This window comes from Notechis scutatus, chromosome 3 (genome assembly GCF_049901735.1).
Source record: "Notechis scutatus isolate UNSWTSFEM ecotype Mainland chromosome 3, rNotScu1.2, whole genome shotgun sequence".
Taxonomy (NCBI): Eukaryota; Metazoa; Chordata; class Lepidosauria; order Squamata; family Elapidae; genus Notechis; species Notechis scutatus.
Window position 1 is genome coordinate 58,649,148 of NC_142011.1, and position 22,162 is coordinate 58,671,309.

A 22,162-nucleotide genomic window follows, 5' to 3' on the forward strand; every position below is an offset into this window, starting at 1 on the left:
ACTTGATTAAGATCAGATGCAAATAATTAAAAAAAAAGAGAGAGAAAACTTGAAGAATGTAAGAATCAGAACAAGCCTAATTTTAAAAAATTGGCTTAGCTCCAGACAATTAAAAAAGCTTTGGAAACCACAATCCAACAAATAAAAGCAACAGGTGAGGAAACGGAACATCTATAACACTTATCATGTGCCAGTAATGAAAAATTAGCAGAAATATAATTCAAAAAGTAGTCAAAAATGAGGTTAAAATATTGTGGGATTTTCAAATACAAACTGATAAAATCTTTAGCCATAACGCACCAGATTTAACTGTGGCTGAAAAGAAGAAAATGTGGATAACTGATGTAGCAATACCAGGAAATAGTAGAAGAAAAAGAATTGGAGAAGACCACAAAGTATCTGAAAATCAAAACTAAAAGATTATGGCATAAACTGGCTATGGTGGTTACCACTTGTTATTGACACATTGGGAGCCATATAAAAATATTTTAGATAGCACTTAAAAATATGGACATTGACAATATTTCCACTTACTTGGATATGCACATAATGCTAATAAAGTACAATATTCTAAATTCTTGGGAAGAACTCACAGCTGTGATTTCACAATTTTGTTGATATAACAATTACTATTATTATTATCAACACTGAGGTGCAGTCTACAATATGTTGGGTTTTCAGTATATAGTCCCTGGATTAAAGGCATCAGATTGCAAAGAACAGCACACCATTAGAGTTTATATGGCGTTTGGTTGCACTTGTAACCAAAATGTTCAGAGATTCTCTTTAACAGGGAATGCTACATATGGCATGGATATAATTAACAATAGTAATACAGTCTATGCTTTATCTTACCCAACAGTATTAACAGAAAGCTCCAATTGGCCAAAATTATGATGAGCTGGGAAGGTCAGTATCGGTGGTCAGCAACCCTTGAAATTTGTGATGGTGCTGAATGAGGGAGACCTAGAACCAGTCCTTGAAGGTGAGGCTGCTGCAATAGTCTCATGGTCACATTAACACAATTTCTGAGATTCCCTATCAGTTTTCCCCAACAAAGTTAAGGGAGAAGCTGACAGGAAGTTATAAGTTGCAGTCATGTGGGGTTCTCATTTAACAACAGCAACTAGGATGGCTTAAATTGCCATCATTAAACTATATGGTCATGTGACATTATTACAGGTAGTGCTCGACTTATGACCACAATTGAACCCAAAAATTTCTGTTAAGTGAGACATTTGTTCAATGAATTTTTCCCATTTTGTGACATTTTTTGTGCAGTTGTATCTTTTTTCAATATTGTTGTAACTTTGAACAATCACTAAATGAACTGTTGTAAGTCAAAGACTACTTGTACTATTTATAACCCCATCACTTAGCCACAGCAACTCGTCCCAATTGCCATTGTAAATAAAGGTCTACAGTACTTGTGTGTGTGTGTATACATATATACTTACTAAGATATATATATATCTTATATGAATGCAATATATATAAATAATAGTAATCTGATTTTGTGGAGCTAATGAATATATGTATGAAGAAGACAGGTTGTGTCTCTTCATTATGAATTAAAAATCCATATCACAAAAAAACCCGTTACAAATTAATAAACTGAGATAACTATATATATGCTCCAGTAAAAATATATATCCAAGAATAAGATGAGTTTGGGGAAACTGCCGCTATCCCTGTCCAATGTGGCATATCTGATCAACATGCTTCTGGCCTATCTCAGTGACATAACCCAGTAGCCTATATTCTTCATATATTCCCTACCCCTTTTCTCTTCTGAACTTCTAATGCTTTGTTCCACAACCACTACTTCAGCCTAAATCAAGCAGCTCCATTTCAATCCCTCTGCTGGATTAAAACAGCAAACTCCAGAAGTTCTATGCGTGAAGCATTTTGCGTATTTCTTGCTGAGTTAATGGTTAGGGTTAGGTTCTCTTATACTGCATAATAAATGGGATTTAAAAATCTTACTCTCTTTTCTATAATGTTTCTATAATACTAATTTAGAAATTAACTTACTATGTCCCTTAAGAACTAAAAACTTCTGCCAAGTTACTCAGAATTGGGCTAAATATTCTTTATAAGGATGAAAAAAGCAATTGCCATGACTACAGGTATAACTTGTCTTATAACCATTTGTTTAAAGACAGTTTGACGTTACGTCTTGGAAAAAATGACTTTTGAGCCATCTGAAGTTAAAGCCCTGAAAGCATGTAATCACAATTTGGGCACTTCACAACTGGCTTGCGTTTGTAATGGTTGCAACATCTTGCAATCTTCCCAGCTGGCTTCCAACAAGCCAAAGTCAGTTGAAGACAACAAATTAGTATGCTTCATTTAACTACCATATGATTCATTTAATAACTTTGGTGATTCACTTAATGACCACTGTAAAAATGGTTATAAAATCGGGTCCAATCATGTGATGATTCTCTTAATGATTGCATCACTTAGTGATCAAAATTCCAATCCCATTTGTAGTCATACAGTGAGGACTACCTGTCATTTATCTGAATTAAAAATATGGTCAAAATTAACTGTACTTGTTTTTAATACAGGCAGATTAGATTGTTCTATTGAAAAAAAACAAGCAAACCACAATACCCAATACATTTTACATCTTTATCTTGAATCAGATTAGCTTACATAGTGGTACATTACACATAGTGGGATTCTGTATAAAATTAATGGCATAAGAGAAAGTCTGATTATACATTGTAAAGAGAATCATATTTGAGGATACATTAGCTTGAGAAATGGCTGATTGCAGCAAGGAAGTTTTATAATATTAAATGAAAGGTTCAGAGTTATCACTAGCAATGCTTACTGTGAAATTGACAGCTGACACTAGATTGTAATGGGATACACACAATGTGATGGTTTGAGAACTAAATCCCCCTGCAACACTTATTGCATTTTCCCTACAATTCTTGGATAGATCTAATTAGATGTCTGCCACTGGGTTAACCTACACAAGGTAAAGTCCTTACTCCAGATGGTTGACCTATGAGTAAGGAATATGTAAAGGCACATTTTTTCCAGAATACACATCATTGGTTTATTAGAGTTCTAAGTCCTTATTTTATGTAGCAAAGCTAGAAAAAAAGTTGAAAAGAAAAAGGGCAAAAAAATGACATTTTGTTTTCAACAATCAGCCGCTTCCTATATTCAGGATCTACCATTCTTCAAACTAAATTCACACCCCATATCTTAGGTCCTAAAATGAAACAGAACCTATACAGCAACTAGCATTATTGAGTCTAGCTTCCTGATCAAATTCACTAGATTCCAGCATGGTTGTCTTGGCCCATACCTAGTTTATAGCCAACTTCAGTCAGAAAAATACCAAGATACCAAAACAAAAATTCAGACACTCTACCCTCCTGTAAAAGCACACTTGACTGAAGAAACCTAGAATTTTCTCAGTCTTCTGTTTTCTCTGCCTATTACTTGGACTAGGATACTGGCTGCTTTGCTTCAATTCTTTCAGTATCCAAACTTCTTAAAATGGAAATAGTTCATAATCACTGTAACAATCACTGTAACAATCATTGCAAATGTTTGTTACAGTTGTGTTTGATAAAGTTGTGGAGCAATCACAGGTTTCTACCTGATGGTTTTAACATAAACAACAAAGAATGTTCTTCTGTAACTGATCTTTACTGTTCAGTTAACTTATTTTCAAAACAAAATCTACAAAGTCAAAGACCAAACTATTTTGCCCATCATACAGTTATAAAACAAAACAAAAAACTCTAGTCCCAGTGATTGACCCAGATTGGATCCTGCAGCTATAAAACACTAAAAGATACTGATTTAATAGAAGAAAACAAAGAGAAGTAAAATCTAAAGAAATACAAGAAGAAAAAGCTCAGCAATGACCAAGAGAAACAGTCAATACACACTATTCCTAATGCAGCGAATGGAGCACATGGCAGTACACATGATAAAAGTATGCGGAATACAGGATAAGGTCCCTACAAAAAAAAATTTCAGTGTTAGGATGTTCTGAAATAATGCCCTGCACAGGCACAAATCTTTGGATGTAATACCTAAACCACAAATATATTTTGATTAAGCATTTAAGAAAAGTTTTAAGACCAATTTCCTTCAAATTTGTAACTATTCAGCATAATAGGGAGATAGAAAGTTCAGAAATGTGAAAATAAATGCCATTTATGCATTTCACAATCAAAATGACAATTTAACTATAACTTTGTCTGAGCAATTGATCTAAGTTTAATCATTACCTTGGCAGACTGTGGCGTAGAGAAGTTAAGCCAGGCAGGAACAAAGTCATGCTGCGCCATTTAGGTCCAGTGTCTCTCTTCAATGAAGTGAGGCATCAAACCTCATGGCCAGGAGCTAAGACAAGAGAAACACCACATACACTGTCATCCCAGTGCAATGGAAAAGAGCAGATTCTTCTAAGCATGCTTCCAAGAGTCTGGAAAACATCTTACCATCTTTCTAGGAACTAATGGAAATTTATTTAATTTGACTAAGCATCAGGTTGAGTTACTGTAGCTATATTGCTCCTGTTTAACTCCCTTAAGCCACTTCAGTCAAAATCATCAGAGGCCAGGTTCTACCATCATCACTACTGGAGCTAAATAAAACTGAGGAAGAATTAGTGTACATTTCCTCTCTGAAATAATATTTCATTAGCAGGGTTTTCTCTTCAAATTATTTTGATGTCTGCTTATCTAGAAACAGTTCACTAACTTACTTATAATGGACAAATTAATTTTTTTTCTTTATATAAAGTATTAACCATAACATACTATTTTTAACTATAAATAGAGTCCTACAGTGACTTACCCAAATTGGCCTTTGCAGTCCACTCTCACTTGGATACTTTGATTTCCAGATTCCTTCCTTCGCCAGGGTGCACCTATGCCAGCTGTGTGGCAATGGTGAGTCCCAAAGGAAGCACGAGAAGCCGCACTTCGTGCTGACTGCACCCCTTAACCCTCTAGCTGCTCATCTTAAATGCTCTCTGAACTCATATGAGAAAAAAAAACACACCTAAAATGCAGTGTGCATTTTTGGAAAACTACAACTACATTCACCTCATTAAACTGTTCCCTGTTGTCACAATGCTGTGTAATTCAGCTATTACATTACAAAAGTAGTTGTCAAATTTGTACAGCATTCAGAAAAGCATGGTAATTAATGGTGAATTTCACAAATCCACTTTGTTCATCTTCAGCAACAAATAAACTTGAAACAAAGGGACGGGGAGAGGATGCTGAGGAGTCTTGCAAATTTTCGTATAGTAACTCTTTATTCTTATTATTTGCTAAAATGCAGGATTCATTTTTAATGGTTGCTAAAAATTAAGCTTTCTTAAAAACACTACTTTGAAAGGCTTTTCACATAATGTCACTTAAGTTTCCTTGGTAAGGAACTAAAAGCAACTTAAAGATACAAGATTCAATTATTACTGTCTTCCTACTGTTTCTAGTTATGCATTCAGTTAAGCTAAAAGCAAAGGACCAAACTGGCAAGCTATCCTTCTACCGTATTTGAATTGCTGCTTTTAAAAATAGAGAAAAAAATGGCTGTATTTTAGTCAAGAGTTCACATTTGGGCAATGGTCTTCTTCCATCAAAATGAGTAGAATTCACGAAGTACTCTGTAAAGAAGGAAAAAATAATACCACCTATCAGTAATCATAAAAGTGGCCAAAAGGATTATCAAAGATACATTACTTAGGACCCCTACTTCTAATGAAACAAGTGTAGTATTTATGGTCAGTGCCAGCGTGCGATTCTCATTTTGGTGAATTAATGGAAAGTCCTCACATAGTTATTGAGGAATGATACCTGCAATTTACCATAGCATAGATTTTCAGTTATGCGCACACCATAATTTACAATATAATAAATGTGGTTCAAGCTACACACCTTTTTGAAGCAGAAAAAAATTGCCTATAAAGGATGGAACTGGGAATGGTCAATTAACACTTGATTCCAAGTTAACACATTATTGGAATGAAGCCTTTCTTACTGAATTTTAATGAAGTGCTTGTTAGTCTATGTTTACATTTCTTAGGAGCAAACATTAGCCATTCCCCATCAAGCAAACTTATATTACTTTTCTGCTTTGATTTTATTATTATGCTTAGATACAATAAATGTCTATGGAGATTCTTAGTCATCCAGGTCATAGTTGTCCCAAAGGGGCTTTTTCAAGAGACAATTGGACTTTCTGGTTTTTCTTTGAAGAAGTTTCGCTTTTTCAGCTGACTGGATGGTGGAGGATGGGAGGATTCATACTCCTTGAATATAAATCCTTCCATTCCCCACCATCCAGTCAGAGCTGAAGAAGTTTTGTGGATGAAATGTTGGAGCAATGGTTTCTTAACTACAGTACTATGAATTAAAAGCTTAAGTTTTAATTTAATGTAATATACTATCATCTGAAAGTAATGCAAATCTTCCAAAGCAACTTCATATATTACAATAAATTAGTATTCATAATACACTGAAGTGTATACAAAATTTTAGATGCACACTTCAGTTTTTATAATTATTAATTCTATTTTGTCAAATCTCCACAACGGTCAGCTTGTGACACAGCCAGGGGAAAAATTATGACTGATTAAACTACAATTCAGTTATCTAAAACAGGGGTAGGCAAAGGTAAAGATAATCCATTAGAAAATCTATTGAGTTACACTACAGCAGCAAACATTTCTGATTTAACAAGTTTACAAAATGATCCCTATAAAAATTATACCAATGAAATCGATAGATTAAAGCTATTAAAATCAAGTTCTGTTTGAAAAATCAATGAACTCTATTCAAGTCCAAAGAAAATCCGAAGCTCAGAATTCCAAGCATTTTACACAAAATTCTATTTACTTTATCTTGATGTATACATACAAATATACAAAGTGAAACCTGCAAACCAGTATCAAGTTGCAAAGTGCTTTTTCTTCTGGAATTTTGAATAGTGTTTCCCCGAAAAAGGGCATTGGTACTTACCTGACACACCCGTTCTCTTTGAGCTGTGAAGAGCATCCAGTAGTGGGAGGTGCTTCAGTCTCTTCATGTACAGGCTGGGCTTATTTTGTGGAACACTCCTCCTCCTCCACGGGACTCCTCCCCAGGATCCCCCAGTTTTGGTGAAGACGAGGAATGACCACCCTCGCCCCGTATGCCCTAACAATTCGTTGGCCGAAACAGGACCCCACTAGACAGAAATTTGGTGGGGCTGGATGCTCTTCACAGGTCAAAGAGAACGGGCGTGTCAGGTAAGTACCAATGCCCTTTCTCCCATGAGCTGTTCAGAGCATCCAGTAGTGGGACATACCAAAGCTTGGCTTGTCCTACAGGAGGGTCTCCATCTGGCTTGGAAACCCTTCCTGGTCCCTATGGATCTGCTGCAGAACTCTCCTGCCAAAGGAAGCCTCAGTGGAGGCAAATATGTCTATTTTGTAATGCCTAATGAAGGGCGATGGAGAGGCCCAAGATGCTGCTTGACAAATTTCAGTTATTGGTGCTTGCGTGGCCCACGCTGCCGATGTTGCTGTGTTCCTGGTTGAATGAGTTATGCCCTTGGGCACCTGTAATGATTGAGTCTGGTACGTTTTAGCTATTGCAGCCCTTAGACATTGGCCTGTTGTGGAAGATGAGACTTTGCAGCCTTGGGTGTTTGGCTGGAATGACACAAAGAAATTCCGTCTTTCTGAAAAGCGCTGTGTGGTGAATATATATTTGTAATGCCCATCTCACATCAAGCCGATACCATTGTAGCTCCAATCCTTGATTTGGCCTTGGACAAAAATTAGGAAGTATTAGTTCTTGCGCCCTGTGAAAACCGAATTTTCGGTATGAATGTGGGGCCTGGACAAAGGACCACTCTGTCTGAATGAAAAACACAAATATCTTGCCTGATTGACAAGGCTGCCAGTTCCAAAATACGACGAGTGGATGTTATCGCTACTAGAAAAACTACTTTGTACATCAGTGTGGAGCTCCTTGAACAGGCAATCTCTGGTCCACCAGTGGAGAGATATGAGGACTTTTGACGGTACCATGACCTTGTATTTGGGAGTTGCTTCTTCCTGATCGCTGGTACAGAAGCAGGAACCACTGGAGGGATCTAGTGTGGAGTCGGGCCCAGGGAATAATAGATATGCATGAGATCATTTTGCCTAACAATTTTGATAGATCAGCCAAGGGCACCCTCTTGTGTGTTCTGATCTCAGAAACTAATTGTTGTGTGCTGTTTTGTCTGTCCGGTGACAGGAAAACCTTACCTTCCACAGTGTCAATGATTGCCCCCAAGTGGACCAATTGAGTCAATGGACTCCTTGTCCAATTAATTGAGAAGCTGTGTTGTTCTAGTGTCTGTAATGTGATTTGAGTGTCCCTAATTGCTTGATGAATGGAAGATGACAAAATTAATATGTCATCCAGGTAGCACTGGAGTCGTACGGGAATGCCTCTGAGATGGGCAGCCAGTGCTGCGAGGACCTTTGTAAAGGTTCTGGGGGCAGACGCTAGTCCAAAAGGAAGGGCAACATATTCAAAATGGTGGTTTTTATAACAGAACCGTAGAAATTTACTGTGGGATGGTCTAATTGAAATATGTAAATATGCTTCCGTCAAATCTATCGATGTAAGGACGTCACCCCCTCTGATGCCAAGTAAAATAGATTGTAAGGTGTTCATTTTAAACTTGTGGTATACTAAGAAGTGGTTAAGTTGTTTTAAGTCTAAAATTGCTCCCCCCCCGAACTCTTCGAACAGCAAAAAGGTGTGAATAGAAACCTCGCCCTCGTTGGTTGGTAGCTACTGGCTGAATGGCTCATATTTCCAGTAGGTGTTGGATAGCTGTTTCCATAAGAGTCCATTTAGCCGGATCTCTAGAAAGAGGGCACGACATGAAGAAGTCTGGAGGAGTGGATTGGAACTCTAGAGCTAGGCCCAATCTGATTGTGTTTCTGATCCAGGTATCAGATGTTGAAGAGTCCCATTGGTCCGCGAACAATTTAAGGCGTCCACCAATGGGAGAAGAATCAGTGATTTTATTTTGTGCGAAGGAATGACCGAATTCCTGCCCCTCGAAAGGATCTCTTGGCTTGGCCACCCCTTCTATTTCTGTTCCTGAAGTCGGGCTTCTCTAACTGTAATTAGAGGGTCTCTGATATCTTGCTGAATATGGTCCTTGATAGAAGGGACGAAAGGACCCCCTCCAAAAGGACTGAGTATTTCTGGTATCTGACTTTGGAAAAAGAGAAGGGAGTATCTGCTTATTTCTGATCTCAATTAGAAACGGGTAAAGAGCAGAGCCAAACAATCTGTCCCCCGAAATGGGAAATGAGGCAAGCTTGCACTTATGTTTAATGTCGGCTTGCCAATGTTTTAACCATAGCAAGCGCCGAGCTGTAATCTGGGATGCTATGGCCCTAGATTAAAATTTAACCGCATGGAATGTTGCGTCAGCAGAAAATTCTGTGGCTGCGATAGATTTGGCAATGTCCGGATGCGCTCTAATATTAGAGTTAGGAATGTGTTCCCTTAGGTGACGGAGCCATCTAAGTGAGGATTGAATAAAAAAGGATGCGGGCATGGCCACTTTTATGGCCCATGCGCCAGACTGATAGGCCCTGTGTAGAGCCAACTTGGCCCACTTGTCCTCTGGCTTTAACGCCTCCACCGCTTCACTGGGGATGGAAGATGAGGATGCTAAACCTACTGATTTCTCAGTTTGTCTACCTCTGGAGTGTTCAGTAATTTAGAGAAATCAGGAGCCAAACTGAAATATTTTCTGTCGTATCCCGTGGAAGCAGGGTGCACCGCTGCAGAAGCCCACTGCTTCTGCACCAGATCCGAAAACATGTGAGGGACTGGAATTACGTCTGCCTTGACTACACGCTGGGTGAAAATTAAATCCTCCGATTCCTCTTGTGAAGGAGTTGGTGTGGTCAAAGGAGCTGACTTGTCCAGGCGTGTGGTGTTTTTGGCCTTGAACAATAGTGATTTAAACAATTGTGGGCAGAATAAGCCTGTAAATATGGGTTTATCGGGAATAAGGCCCGAATAAGGTCTTTGGACATGCCCCTTTCTAAGTGGTCCGCCTCTGACAGGGCCGGGTCGCTGTCATGTACCAACCCTGATTCAATATGTTCCAATTGATCAACTTGTTCCACCACCTCCTCCTCGTGTAGCCCCTGGAGATGAATGTCTTGAATCATGGGAAAGTGCCCCTGAGGTTGTACCTCGGTATGGTGCTGCTCCGACCTGGTTAACAACTGTAGTGATTGCGAATCATAATCAGCGGGCACAGGACGTTCTCTGGTCAGAACTGTGTGTTGCAGTCCAGCTGCGATTCCCTGGTGTATAGCCAGCTCCATCTACGCCTTCATCTCCTCTGGGACTTCATCTGGAAGAATGTCACCCTGATGAAAGCCTGCCGTCATTGGTGTGAATGTGGCTTCAGGGGCCTTTCGCCTGATCGGTGCCCCAGTTGAATATGTAGGTTGATCCTGAGGAGCCAAGCTGCACCTGGATGTGAGGGAGAGATCTGGGGAGGAGGGTGGGGACTACAGACCGGTTCTGGTCTAGGAGACAAAGAAGTTAGCGAGGTCCTTTGCGCCTCCCGTGTGCACTTATTTATGTGCTTCTCCAATGCCTTGTGGCACCTGTTGGCGTCTTTTTCTGAGGCTTTGGAACTCCCCTTTGTCTGTTTAGATTTGTGTTGAGATTTAGAATTGCCCTTTGAGGTTGAAGCCTTAGGGTTACTACCACTTGCCATTTCGATTGAAAATTTGCCGTATGCCCGTTATTCAATGCTATACTGTATAGGCGGTTGGCACACCCAATAGGGGCCTGATCCAAGGATGGACAGGGTGCCCTGATAATAGAATCCTCCCCCTTTTTTAATAAGAGTCATAACTCAATAATTTATTATTAATGTTATCAGTATTTCTTCTTCTTTCTTTTATTATTATTATTATTATTATTATTATTATTATTATTATTATTATTATTATTATTATTATTATTATTATTATTATTATTATTAATTATTCTCTTCTATATATATATTTCTGTATATATATCTTTCTATATATGTATTGTCAATAGGACAGGTAAATTATTCAATGTCCAAATCAGCCAAATTGAGAATGCCTAACAAGCCAGAATAAGAAATGAAAATGAAAATTACTGGCCTTCAACAGCTGCCATGCACAGGCAGACACTGGCCTTGGTGCTTGCTGTTGTGCCGCTGGATAGTTAGGGCTGTGAGGGTTAGCCAACTAATTATTAGACCGATGGCCTCGAATATAAAGACAAAAACGAGGGCGCAAATTTTCCTGGGTTCCTAAAAGAGAAACATCTATTCGGTTTAATTGCCTCACACAGCCTGGTAATGATTTGTACTCAGCGCTGCCATGCGGTCTGCAGTACCACAATGGTGCCCGGCCATTAACTTTTTTGGCGCGCGTGGTAATTCCAGCAGCAATCTCCCGCCGTGTGAGGGATCTGTCTCAGACGGCTTCTCTCCTTACACCAAAAGCGGCGGGGAAGGGTGAAAACAGGCGCTCATGCCCCCCCACCCACCCCATGCGGCATTCTGAAAGGGGAAGGTGATATGACTCGTTAGAACGGAAAAAACCTCCCCGGCGCTATTGAGAGCAAAGAAACCGCTGCGATCGTAGCGGCGCGGCTATCGCTATGGCAAGGGTTGTAAATTAGTGGTTGGGGGAGGCGTGGTTCGAAGCCAAAGCCTCCAACCACACCTGGGGCATTGAGAAATACTTCCGATAAGGAAAAGCAAGCTCAGACGGCCAGATGGAAATGGCAATCGTCGTTTGCTCGTTTGTTCTCTAGAGGCTAGAGGAGCCTTAAAGAAGAAATTTGATGTCTCCAAACCTGAAATCTAACGAATTCTCTTGTTTCAGCCAAGGAAGAAAACAAAGCACTGCCTATCCTCCACGAGGCTGAGCCAAAACTGGGGGACGCTGGCGAGGAGTCCCGTGGAGGAGGAGCATTCCACAAAATAAGCCCAGCCTATACATGAAGAGACTGAAGCACCTCCCACTACTGGATGTTCTGAAAAGCTCATGGGAGAATACGACCTACCCTGAAAGTAAGTCCTGGCTTGATCTTTTTCCCTTTGGCCCATATAAGCCCTACCCCTCAAAATAAGCTCTAAGACCCCAACTCCAGGGTACACGGGTAAAAATTAAACTAGGGTGGGGGTGAGTGGGGTGGAGCTGCCCTACTACTTACCTTCGAACAGTTGCAGCCAGGTCATTTCTTCAGCAGCCAGCAAGACTTTCCTGAAGGCCTCTGCAGCCAGTAACATCAGCTACAGATCGATCCGGAGCTCTGTTATTGGCTGCAGAGGCCTTCAGGAAAACCTTACAGGCCTTGCTGGCCACAGAAGAAGTTTCTGAAGGCCATTGACAGAGAAAAAGAGACTGGGGATGACACGCACAAGTCAGGTGAGTCAGTGGACATCCCCCTCCCCGAAAATAAGACCTGGTGCCTTTTTTTGTAGCAAAAAATATACTATGGTATAACACTTTTATAACAGTAACTTATTAGAAGTATTCAACGAGAATGTGTAAGAACAAATAATCTACTCTGGAATATGAGGAATTTTCACACGAACAAGCTTTTAAAGTATCTTAAGTAAAAAAAATTACTACCATAATGGTTCAATAAACAGGACAATACAGTATAAGTAACAATTCAGTTTGAAATTTTATATTTCATTCAGGTTATCACACTTTAAAAAGAACTCAGACAGACTGAGCAAGTTCAGAGAAAGCAATGAAGATGATCAGGGGCCTAAAAATTGATCCTCACAGGTGGCGAACCTGTGGCATGCAGAGCCTTTCTTCAGGGGGTGGTATTCATCTCAGTTTCTTAAGTCAAAAAGCCAGCATTGTCTGGAGACATTTCTGTGGTCAGATGACCGACAAGTCATCACACCACAGCACAGAAACACTCTTGGTAGGTAAGTTTAAATTGGCTTGCTCCAATGCTGCTTCTAGAGAGCCAGTTTGGTGTACTGGTTAAGGCACCAGACTAGAAATTGGATATTTTGAGTTTTAGTCCCACCTTAGGCACAAAACCAGCTGAGTGACTTTAGGCCAGTCATTCTCTTTCAGCTCTAGGGAGCAGGCAATGGGAAACCATGTCTAAAATCTTATCAAGGAAGCGTCAAGCCGAAATTGACACATGGGTAGCTATTTTAGTTAGGCTTAGTATATATTCCTTTTCTTACTTTTTCTTTGGCGGTCATGGGGGAAGGGTTTGGGGCTTGCCACATTCCTAAGGGGGAGTGGAAATAGAGAGTTGTTTAGGCTAGGTGATTCTTCGTCCCATGGGAAAATAGCTGACCGTTTCAGGCCCCTTGAGGTGGAGATTTATGACATCAAGCAACACTGAATTACTTCTATTGGAGAATATGACTTTTGGGGGTTGTTTCTAACTTCTGATATTGTGGGGTAATTTCACGTTGTATCAGATCTGGAATTACCATGGACTTTGCCAATTTGATACTTTCCTAAATAAAATAAATTGTTTTGGAAGATGGACTTTGCTCTTTTCTTTTTAAATGGATTTCATCACTTGGAAACGTGACATTAAGCTGCAAGTCCAGGCAGTCATTAGGAGTCAACAGATTTTTTTTTTAAAGTGTGCTATTATTTCTACAATACTCTTTTGAAACAGCCATTTTGGGTATAGTATTGGAGAAGATAGAATGAACACATCTATTGCATGGTGAGGGCACCAGAGTTTATTTTGTTGCCTTCACTACATCCTTAAATAGCCATCCAGCTGAACTTTCTCCAGTGATTCTGAAAAGATTGTTTTATAATCCTCAGTCTTGCTGTTATAAATTTGCAGATTATCTAAAGCAGTGATCCCCAACCTTTTTGACACCGCGGCCCGGTACCGGCATCAGCTGGGCGCCGCGGCCCGGTACCGGCATCAGCTGGGCGCCGCGGCCCGGTACCGGCATCAGCTGGGCGCCGCCATCTTTTTTTGATGAAAACGTGCTTCCGGTGAGCTTTCTACCTGGAAAAGCTCACCGGAAGCACTTTTTCATGAAAAAAAGATGGCGGCGCCCAGCAAGCCAGCGGCCCGGTAGGAGTTGTTCCGCGGCCCGGTACCGGTCTGCGGCCCGGTGGTTGGGGACCCCTGATCTAAAGAATAAAATTGTTTCAAAAAGAAAAAACACCTAAGTCTTCTAATACTGTACAGTAAGAGACTCTGAAGCACTTAAGCCTATATCTAGATGATAAAGTGTTTTAATTAAAATGCCATTCTTAGTTTATAATACTAATATAATTCTTCAAATAATTCATCACCCTATTAAGGTGGGATTCTTGAAAAGATATATAAATATCCAATACATACAAAATAGTATTTATTTAATTGTAATGTTAATTGTAATTGTAATGTACAATTGTAATGTACAATGACATCTATATGTTAATGTGGTCTTCGACTGACCTTTTATTGGACCATTACTAATTCTATGCCCATGCTTCTGAACATATAATTATACATTCTAAAACTGTTCATAGTTATTACAATCTTATCATTCCATAAATCAACTGTCAAATCCTCTAGCATTAGTTATTCTGAAACATCAACAGTTGATCAACATCTTGACATTAAAATCTGTTATCTACACATACCGCTACTTTTCTCAGTACTATATTCCAATTCAAATTTTTATTAATTGGTTAAAATATACAGTGAACACTAGATCAACAAAAGAACTACCTTACAATTTTGAACTTTCCCCCTATATTCTTTTTCAACATATTCATAAAATGAAACAAAAATTGGTATGCTATTGTGCACTATGTCTCTTTTGCAGCTGGGAAGAAGAGGGAAGTCTGTATTTTTCAAGCAGTTGAACATGTCTAATTTACAACAAACATCAAAAATGCCAATTCCAGGATGTCCCCTGAGGGAATTTTCCAGAAGGCAAAATAATCCCATTAACTGAAGAAAATTTTAAACATTTTACTGAAGACTGAAATTTTCTTTAAAGAAAACCAAGGCCAAGAATTTTTCTCATTAAAACTTTGAAATAGTGCATTAAATTGATGAACAATACCTTTTAGGAATATGTAGAAGAATACCTAGAGTAGAAATTATCCATGGCAAGATATCTCAAAATATATTTCACTTTTACTACTGTAGCAGTATATCTATATTTGGTTTCACTATCTAATATATATCTAACTACTGATACATTAAAATAAGTTATTGGCCCCAAGTGCTATTTAAACCATCCAGTGAAAATGCTTTAGACAATTAGTATTTCATAAATAGCCTACAAATCTGGAATATCTTCACAACTTTTTCTTCAATTGCCTTTGCCATCCTGTAAAATCTGTCAGAATGGGCATATTCTGGGTTGCTTCTGCTGAACAATATCTTATTAGACACCAGAGTTATGCCCTTTTGCAGCTCTAGCTCTCTGGAATATTTGCCCAGAGATCCATTTCCCCCTATCTCTACTCTATTTTAGGAGGAAAGGAAACCTGAATTTTCAAACAGCCAATGGGCTGCAGTGTTTTATGTACTTCACATAGCGTAATTTAATTTTTATATATTGATTGTTTCCATTGAATTTTTAATGTAAGCAATCTTGAGCCATATTAGTCTAAAATATAATCAGTTCAGATTTAAACCAATTATTATATTTAGGAAAATAATTGAAAACTCAACTAAATTATGCCTAACAATTATAAATGATAAAAATTATAATTGTTAAAAAGGAGCTATATTTTCATGCAGCATCCAGCACATGAACATCAATGGTACCATTTGATATTTGTAGGTCACATTTCCATTTCTGTCCCTTTAAAATAAAATTTTAACATTTGAACTCCATTATGAGGATCCAAATGTAAATGTATCTTACTCTGACTTCTTAATTACAACAATATATAGCTTACTTAATTTATAGTTTGTGAAGAGGGAAGCAGGCTACTACATAATTATGAGAAATAGTATGAAGCATATGCAAAAAAAAGCATGAATTTAATCAAATTGAACAGAAGCTTTACTGTTGCTTAATAGGTGTCACAGAGAATTTAAAGCACAATTTTCTTTAGTTTCCTTTTTGGAAACTAATAACATTTTACAACTACTATGTACAATAAACAGGAAAAGGAGTAGTTCATATGTAGCCAAATTATAAAAAAAATGCTTAACTGGGTAAACTACTACTTTTTGCTTGAAGAGATAAGCACAAGAATACACTGGACAAACATACTTAATTTACTTCAGAAGTTTAATGCTCTACTTAAAAAGAAAAATTGAAAGTAAAGGGATGTCCAGTTTTGTTTTCCACAAGACTATATATACAGGTGTTGGGAACTTTAATAAGCATAGATTATAACAACAATTACATGGTATTTTAACAAGAATATCTGCAGTTGTCTACTAACCTGTTTTCTATGGCTAAATATGTCTACCATTATTCTTCAATCATAAATTGTTATGGATTCATCAACCAGTGTTGGAAAGCTCCTTAATCTCTATGTCTTAATGAATAGACATGACACAATTCATAATGATTTTTAAAATTTGTTTTAGTGTACAAAAAGTGGATTCTTATCTACATATCTTAAGTTTATATGATAAAACATCACTGCCTAGGAACATTCTTCCTGCTCCAATATTGGGTGGTCCTGTATCAGACCGTAGTTTGTTTAGATTAGTCCCACAAATATTCATATAATCTACAAAGCGCTTCTGGACCAGATTTTTAACTGAGCAGTTCAAATATAGTGGAAATACAACTCCAACCACAAGCAGGTTATTACATAACATAGGGATATCATTGAAAGTAAAGCCTCTAATTGAAACAAGGTTTCATTTGCTACATCCAAACTATGAAAAGTCTACCTTAAACCAGGCCAAATATGTAATATGTATATACATTATTTTAGGGATACAATTAGTGAGGGTAAATCATTAAGTTATTTACAAATATTTACAGTCCAAATATACAACTTTATCAGGCTTTCATTTTTTCCATTTTTCTTAATAGGATCATAAAATATTTTAATTAATATCCCTAGTTAGTAGAAAGTGAAGAGTTTTAAGTTAGTGACCAATTCAATCTGAAAAAATCTCTAAAGAAGTCAATCTCAACTTATAAAGTAATAAATAACCCAATATATCTATTGTGTGTTATATCTCATATTAAAATAATAACAATAGTTTTCTTCTCAAGCATGTGTAAATATAACATTCCCTGGAGTTAAATCACATGTGTGACAGCAATGTGAATAAATTCTTGTTTGACATTGTATCATCAAAATAAATGTTGAATAAACTTTGCCTTCATAGTAGCCCAAAACAACTCTGGTTATCTAGCAGCAGTTTACATGAAGGAAACTGTTCACAATCTCAATTCTAGTCTGAAATGAATACATTCAGTCCAATGGTTCAAACTGCATTCCAGTTTGTAGTCAGTTTAAAATTTATGAAGATTTTTTTCAAACAGAAATTTTATAAAGAGTTAACAAAATGCTTAAAACCTTACTCAATAACTAGTATTCCAAAAATATTGATTGTAAATGGAGTTTGCTTTGAACGTGGCATGTTGTGTGAACTCATCTGTGATCATTTATTCAGTAAAATAAAAAACTGTAAAGCCAGTTCCTATGCAAAATTCATTTCACATTTCCCCAAACACAGTATGCTGCTTTCCAAGTTGACAGAGGTATTTGTAACCAAAGACTTCAGGATTACCTAACCAAAAATCTTATTTAAACTTTAGCAATAGTAGCTGGAGTAGCTCAATATACTGGTTAAAATGTGATTGGCTACTTTCTGGTTCTAAGTGTGTCCTGTGAATCTAGCCTATATGGTTAGCTTCTGGCTTAGTGCTGTGCACAACAGGCAAGCAGATCCATTCAGAAAACTATGGTTTAGTTGAGCACAGGTCAAATTCTTCTTTCTTACCAAAAAATAAATTCACGTATCTTTAAATATATATATATTTTGCAGAAAAGGAAAACATTTCTAATTAAAAGGCAGACGTGAAATCCATGCCACTGGTATTACTCTCTTAGTAAGTGGGGCGCGCTTCGAAAATAACCAAAACCGTTTCACAGGTGACAAAACCGAGTTAAACCACCTTCCTAAACGTTTCCTGTTTTGCTCCCTCTCTCGAAAGGGAATGGTTGCCTCGCGAAGCCAGGTTTACCCCCCTCGGCACCCAAGGACTCCTTCCAAACTCTCACTTCCTACTCCGCTTCCGACCCTCTTTTCGACGACACCGCGAAGTTGCTGCCGTTTTCCTCCCTCCCTACAGCGGCACTTCCACCATAAAAAAATAAAAAAAACCTCACACACGCCTGCCTGCAAGGCATACCTACCCTCTTTCTCGTCTCCTCTCTTCAGCCGCCCTGACCACCCCACCCCACTCAAGTTTGCACTTCGAGGCCTACCGCGGCTGCCTACCAACCCTCTCCAGCCCAATCGAAGCTCTCTCACACCCCCACGCCTCCCGTCCTCCTAAACCCCCAGCCTCCTCTTCCTCCGCCTCCATTTCTCACGGAAACTGGGTCTCGAAACTCCTTTCCCTTCCCCTATCACCCGCTCCTGCCCAAACCCGTGTCCAGCATCTCTCCCTCCACCCGCTCGTCCCAAATGCTTCCCGCAGCCACTGTCTCCCCACTCCCCCACCCAACAATTCCCCCACCACCCACTCTTTCACCGACCGGATCAATGTAAAAGGCCTTCAGCCACCTTCTTCCTTCCTCTCTCCCAATTCTTGCACCCGAAGCAGCACTTATTTACACTCCCGCCCCCTTTGCCTACTCCGGACTCGCCTTGCCTTCCTACCTCAGTTTCTTCCCCCGACGCTGGCAGCCACTCAACTCCCTCCTTAAAGTCCAGCTCCTCTTCTCTCTCTCTCTCTCTTTTTTTTCCACGCAAGGCCGTGCTTACAGAACCAGGCCCCAACTCGCCCCCTCACTCTCTCCGTAGCTTCAGTTCCTCAGACCGAATCATAACAAAGCTCTGCCCAAAATGGCTGCCCGGACCGGCCGAGGGCCGGAGTGGGGAGGGGCTATTCACGCGAAGGGGGGGTGTTAAGGGGAAAGAAACACGCCCACCTGGCCCTGCCCGTGCCAAGGGTGGAGCGCACGCGCGCTCACTTGCTAAGCCATACAAAATAGCCGCACGCGCACCGCCTATCAAAGACTCTTCGGAACGCTCGCTCGAATTCGCCCGTTCTCTTTTACGCATGCGTGAGCGTGTATCATTCTGTTGGCGTTAAGTTATGCTCAGTTCGGTCTGCAACTATATCTTTCACGCTTTGTTCTCGGCTCCTCTCCAATTGGCACAACTTGTGGTGTTCTTGCTCCGTAGTGTGTCTATTCTCGCAGCACGGTTATCCGTGGATAACTCGGTTCATTGTCCAGGGCTCGCGTGACTCCCTGAACCATAATAAACTAAGCGCATACCGGAAGGATTTGCATTGGTCGATTTAGTTTGGAACTAAATGAGCCATGGAAAACAGTATAATAAAGTTTTTATATATTTTTTCTGCAATTCTCTGTGCTTTCGATAAATCAAACATTTTTGCTCATTCGAAATTAACGAAATGTCTGTTACTTAAGAAAAACCTGGTAAAAAGTTTAATCCGTTTGTAGGTATTGTACCTACAATGTTAAATAAAATGGTAAACTCCAGCATAGCACCCTTAATCATACTTTTTTAGCTTTGTTTGTCCCCGTTTGTCTGCCATCTTGGTTTCTTTTGTGTTTTTTGCATTGTTTCTTTGTTTTTAATTTTTTTAACAATTTGTACACCTTTCAGAGTCACTGGAAATCAAGCATCAAAAACATTTAATTATTATTACTATAAAACTGGGTGGTTAACTACTGACTGTAGTTAAAATAGAAAGTTAAAACAAACGAATCAATTAGGACTTAGCCTGGTCATACAATTTATTCAATTTATGTGCTGCTCATGTCCCCTCTAAAGTTACATTACAAGTGTTTGGTTTTAGTTTATTTTTTTTTATTTTTTTTATTTTATTTTATTTGTTTGATTTGCCAATTGTTTACAAGATAATAAGTATAAGTGTATACATAGTTGTGAATACATGAAATGGGTACATATAAGAAAAATAAAAGAATAAGAGAAACAATAGGACAGGGACGGTAGGCACGTTGCACGCCATAAGATTAGATGTTGTGGTTTGTATTGTGTAAAGACATCTTTATTTATTGAATGAAAAATGTTAGATCAACATGTCTTTGTAAATGGCCTTTTACATTCCTGAATGAGTCAGACCTAGGTAAAATGTAAATCTGTGTTTTTTTAAAGCTACTAAAAAGGTATGATCACAAATAGTTAGAAAAGCATGCCAAAGGCAAGAATTGTAAATTATCTGTTCTTCTAAAAACATCCTCTATTTCTGAACAATTGTCATTAGACAACTGGATCATTTCTATTAAAAATAATTCAAAAGGAAGAGAAATATCAGACACTCCTCCCCCACTCAGTCCAGGAATCTATTACTTCAAAGTATGAATTAATCCATAAATAATAGGGTTAGCTTATAGCTAGCTTTTTATTTTTACAAGACAGCACTGTTGACAAACTATCTTTACAGGACATACTGAACCAGAATCATATGCAAGGTTAGCAAATGTTAGCCTAGCCTGTGCAAATTCAGTCTGCATAAGATTCAAATCATTATGCAATACAGGATACCTGAGGAAACCAGTTAAGTCTACTATAGATTAACCCATCAAATAAATAGTTAAAGTGATGTGCACAAACAAACAATGTGTTTAGTTTATGATCCAAGGCTGAATTGGAATAACCTGGTAAACTATCACCTAAGTAATCATTAATACTATGGTATGTGTATACATCCTTTCTCTGCTGTGCAAAAATATTTGCTTCATTTTTTTCTGCACATTTTTCTTTAATGCCAATTAAAGTACCCCTATGTCAAATAAGATAAAATTATACTTACAACAAAGAGAAAATGTTTAGTAAAAAGCAGATAGATAATTAAAAGGAATATAATTTAATCTGAGACATAATGTAAAATATGCTGTTTTTGTTGATTTATACAGATTAAATGTTTTTACTATTTAAACTAATTGTTCAAAGTGCCAAACAATAAATGTTATGTTTTCATTTTCTAGAATTTTAAGTAACAACCACTGCCCCTTTGGACTGAAATAAGTTCTTTTTATTGTTCTCTCAAATAAAGGATCTTTCACACTTTTGTATTCAGTGCAAATCTGGGTGAGATTGAAATGACAGTTTTGTCAGTGTGAAATCTGTCTCTGAAGCACACAAGAAAAGTTGTTAAATCATTGTGCCTATAAATATGAGTCAAAATTGTCCATAATTAAGGAGTTGGACTAGCACTGCCGGGACCCATGTTCAAATCTATTGTTAGCCATGAAAGCTTAATAAGATGACTTTAGGTCTCATTTCAGAGTTTTTATGGGGGGATTATAGAGAATGTTCTGTAAGCGTTTTTTTTTTTTTTTGGCTCCTGGTTTTTGCATGGTCTTATATCAGGGTCTTCAAACTTGACAGCTTTAAGACTTGTGGACTTCATCTCCCAGAATTCCTCCTCCAGTCATGTTAGCTCAGGAATTCTGGGAGTTGAAGTCCACAAGTCTTAAAATTGCCAAATTTGAAAAAAGCAGGATATAATTATAATACACATAAAATATGTATTTGATGTGTTACAATTCAAGTTATCTTACAGTTATAAAGAATATACAGTGTAGCCCATAAGTGGCATTTTATGTACCATATGTATGCAATCAAAGTAAAAAGTTATGTATAAAGACATCCAAGTAATAAGAAAGTCCTGATAGATTGTCATTCTGGATTAAGTTACCTATAAAGCGAAAATGACCTTTTGTTGTTATTGCATCTTACTATGTGATTGTTATATATTCCCGGTGCTGGTCATTTATAAACAAACCAATGATTGTGATTCCTGAGGTTACTTACATTCATCCAATTCATGCAGTAAACCATGATTATAGCAATCACGGCTTCGGATCTTCTGCCTTCACTACCCCACCATAGTCAACCTAACTTTTAGAATTAAAGTCCTCCTTCACGTTAAAAAAAAATAGCAGTAACTT

At 38.3% G+C, this 22,162-nt stretch overlaps 1 protein-coding gene across 2 annotated transcripts in view; it reads right to left on the minus strand.

Annotated features, from left to right (window-relative positions):
• GPBP1L1 (GC-rich promoter binding protein 1 like 1) overlaps positions 1-19,094 on the minus strand; it is a 33,159-nt gene extending 14,065 nt beyond the window's left edge. The window contains exons 1-3 of one of the 2 annotated variants that reach the window (XM_026665779.2): positions 18,873-19,094; positions 4,837-5,653; positions 4,266-4,380 (exon numbers count right to left, since the gene is read on the minus strand). In XM_026665779.2, the coding sequence (XP_026521564.1) occupies positions 4,266-4,325 (60 nt within the window). In that variant the 5' untranslated portion in view covers positions 4,326-4,380; positions 4,837-5,653; positions 18,873-19,094. Of the gene's footprint in view, positions 1-4,265; positions 4,381-4,836; positions 5,654-18,748; positions 18,852-18,872 lie in introns of those variants that run through there. The other variant, XM_087960188.1, reaches the window with a different exon arrangement.
• Positions 19,095-22,162: the final 3,068 nt, after the last annotated feature.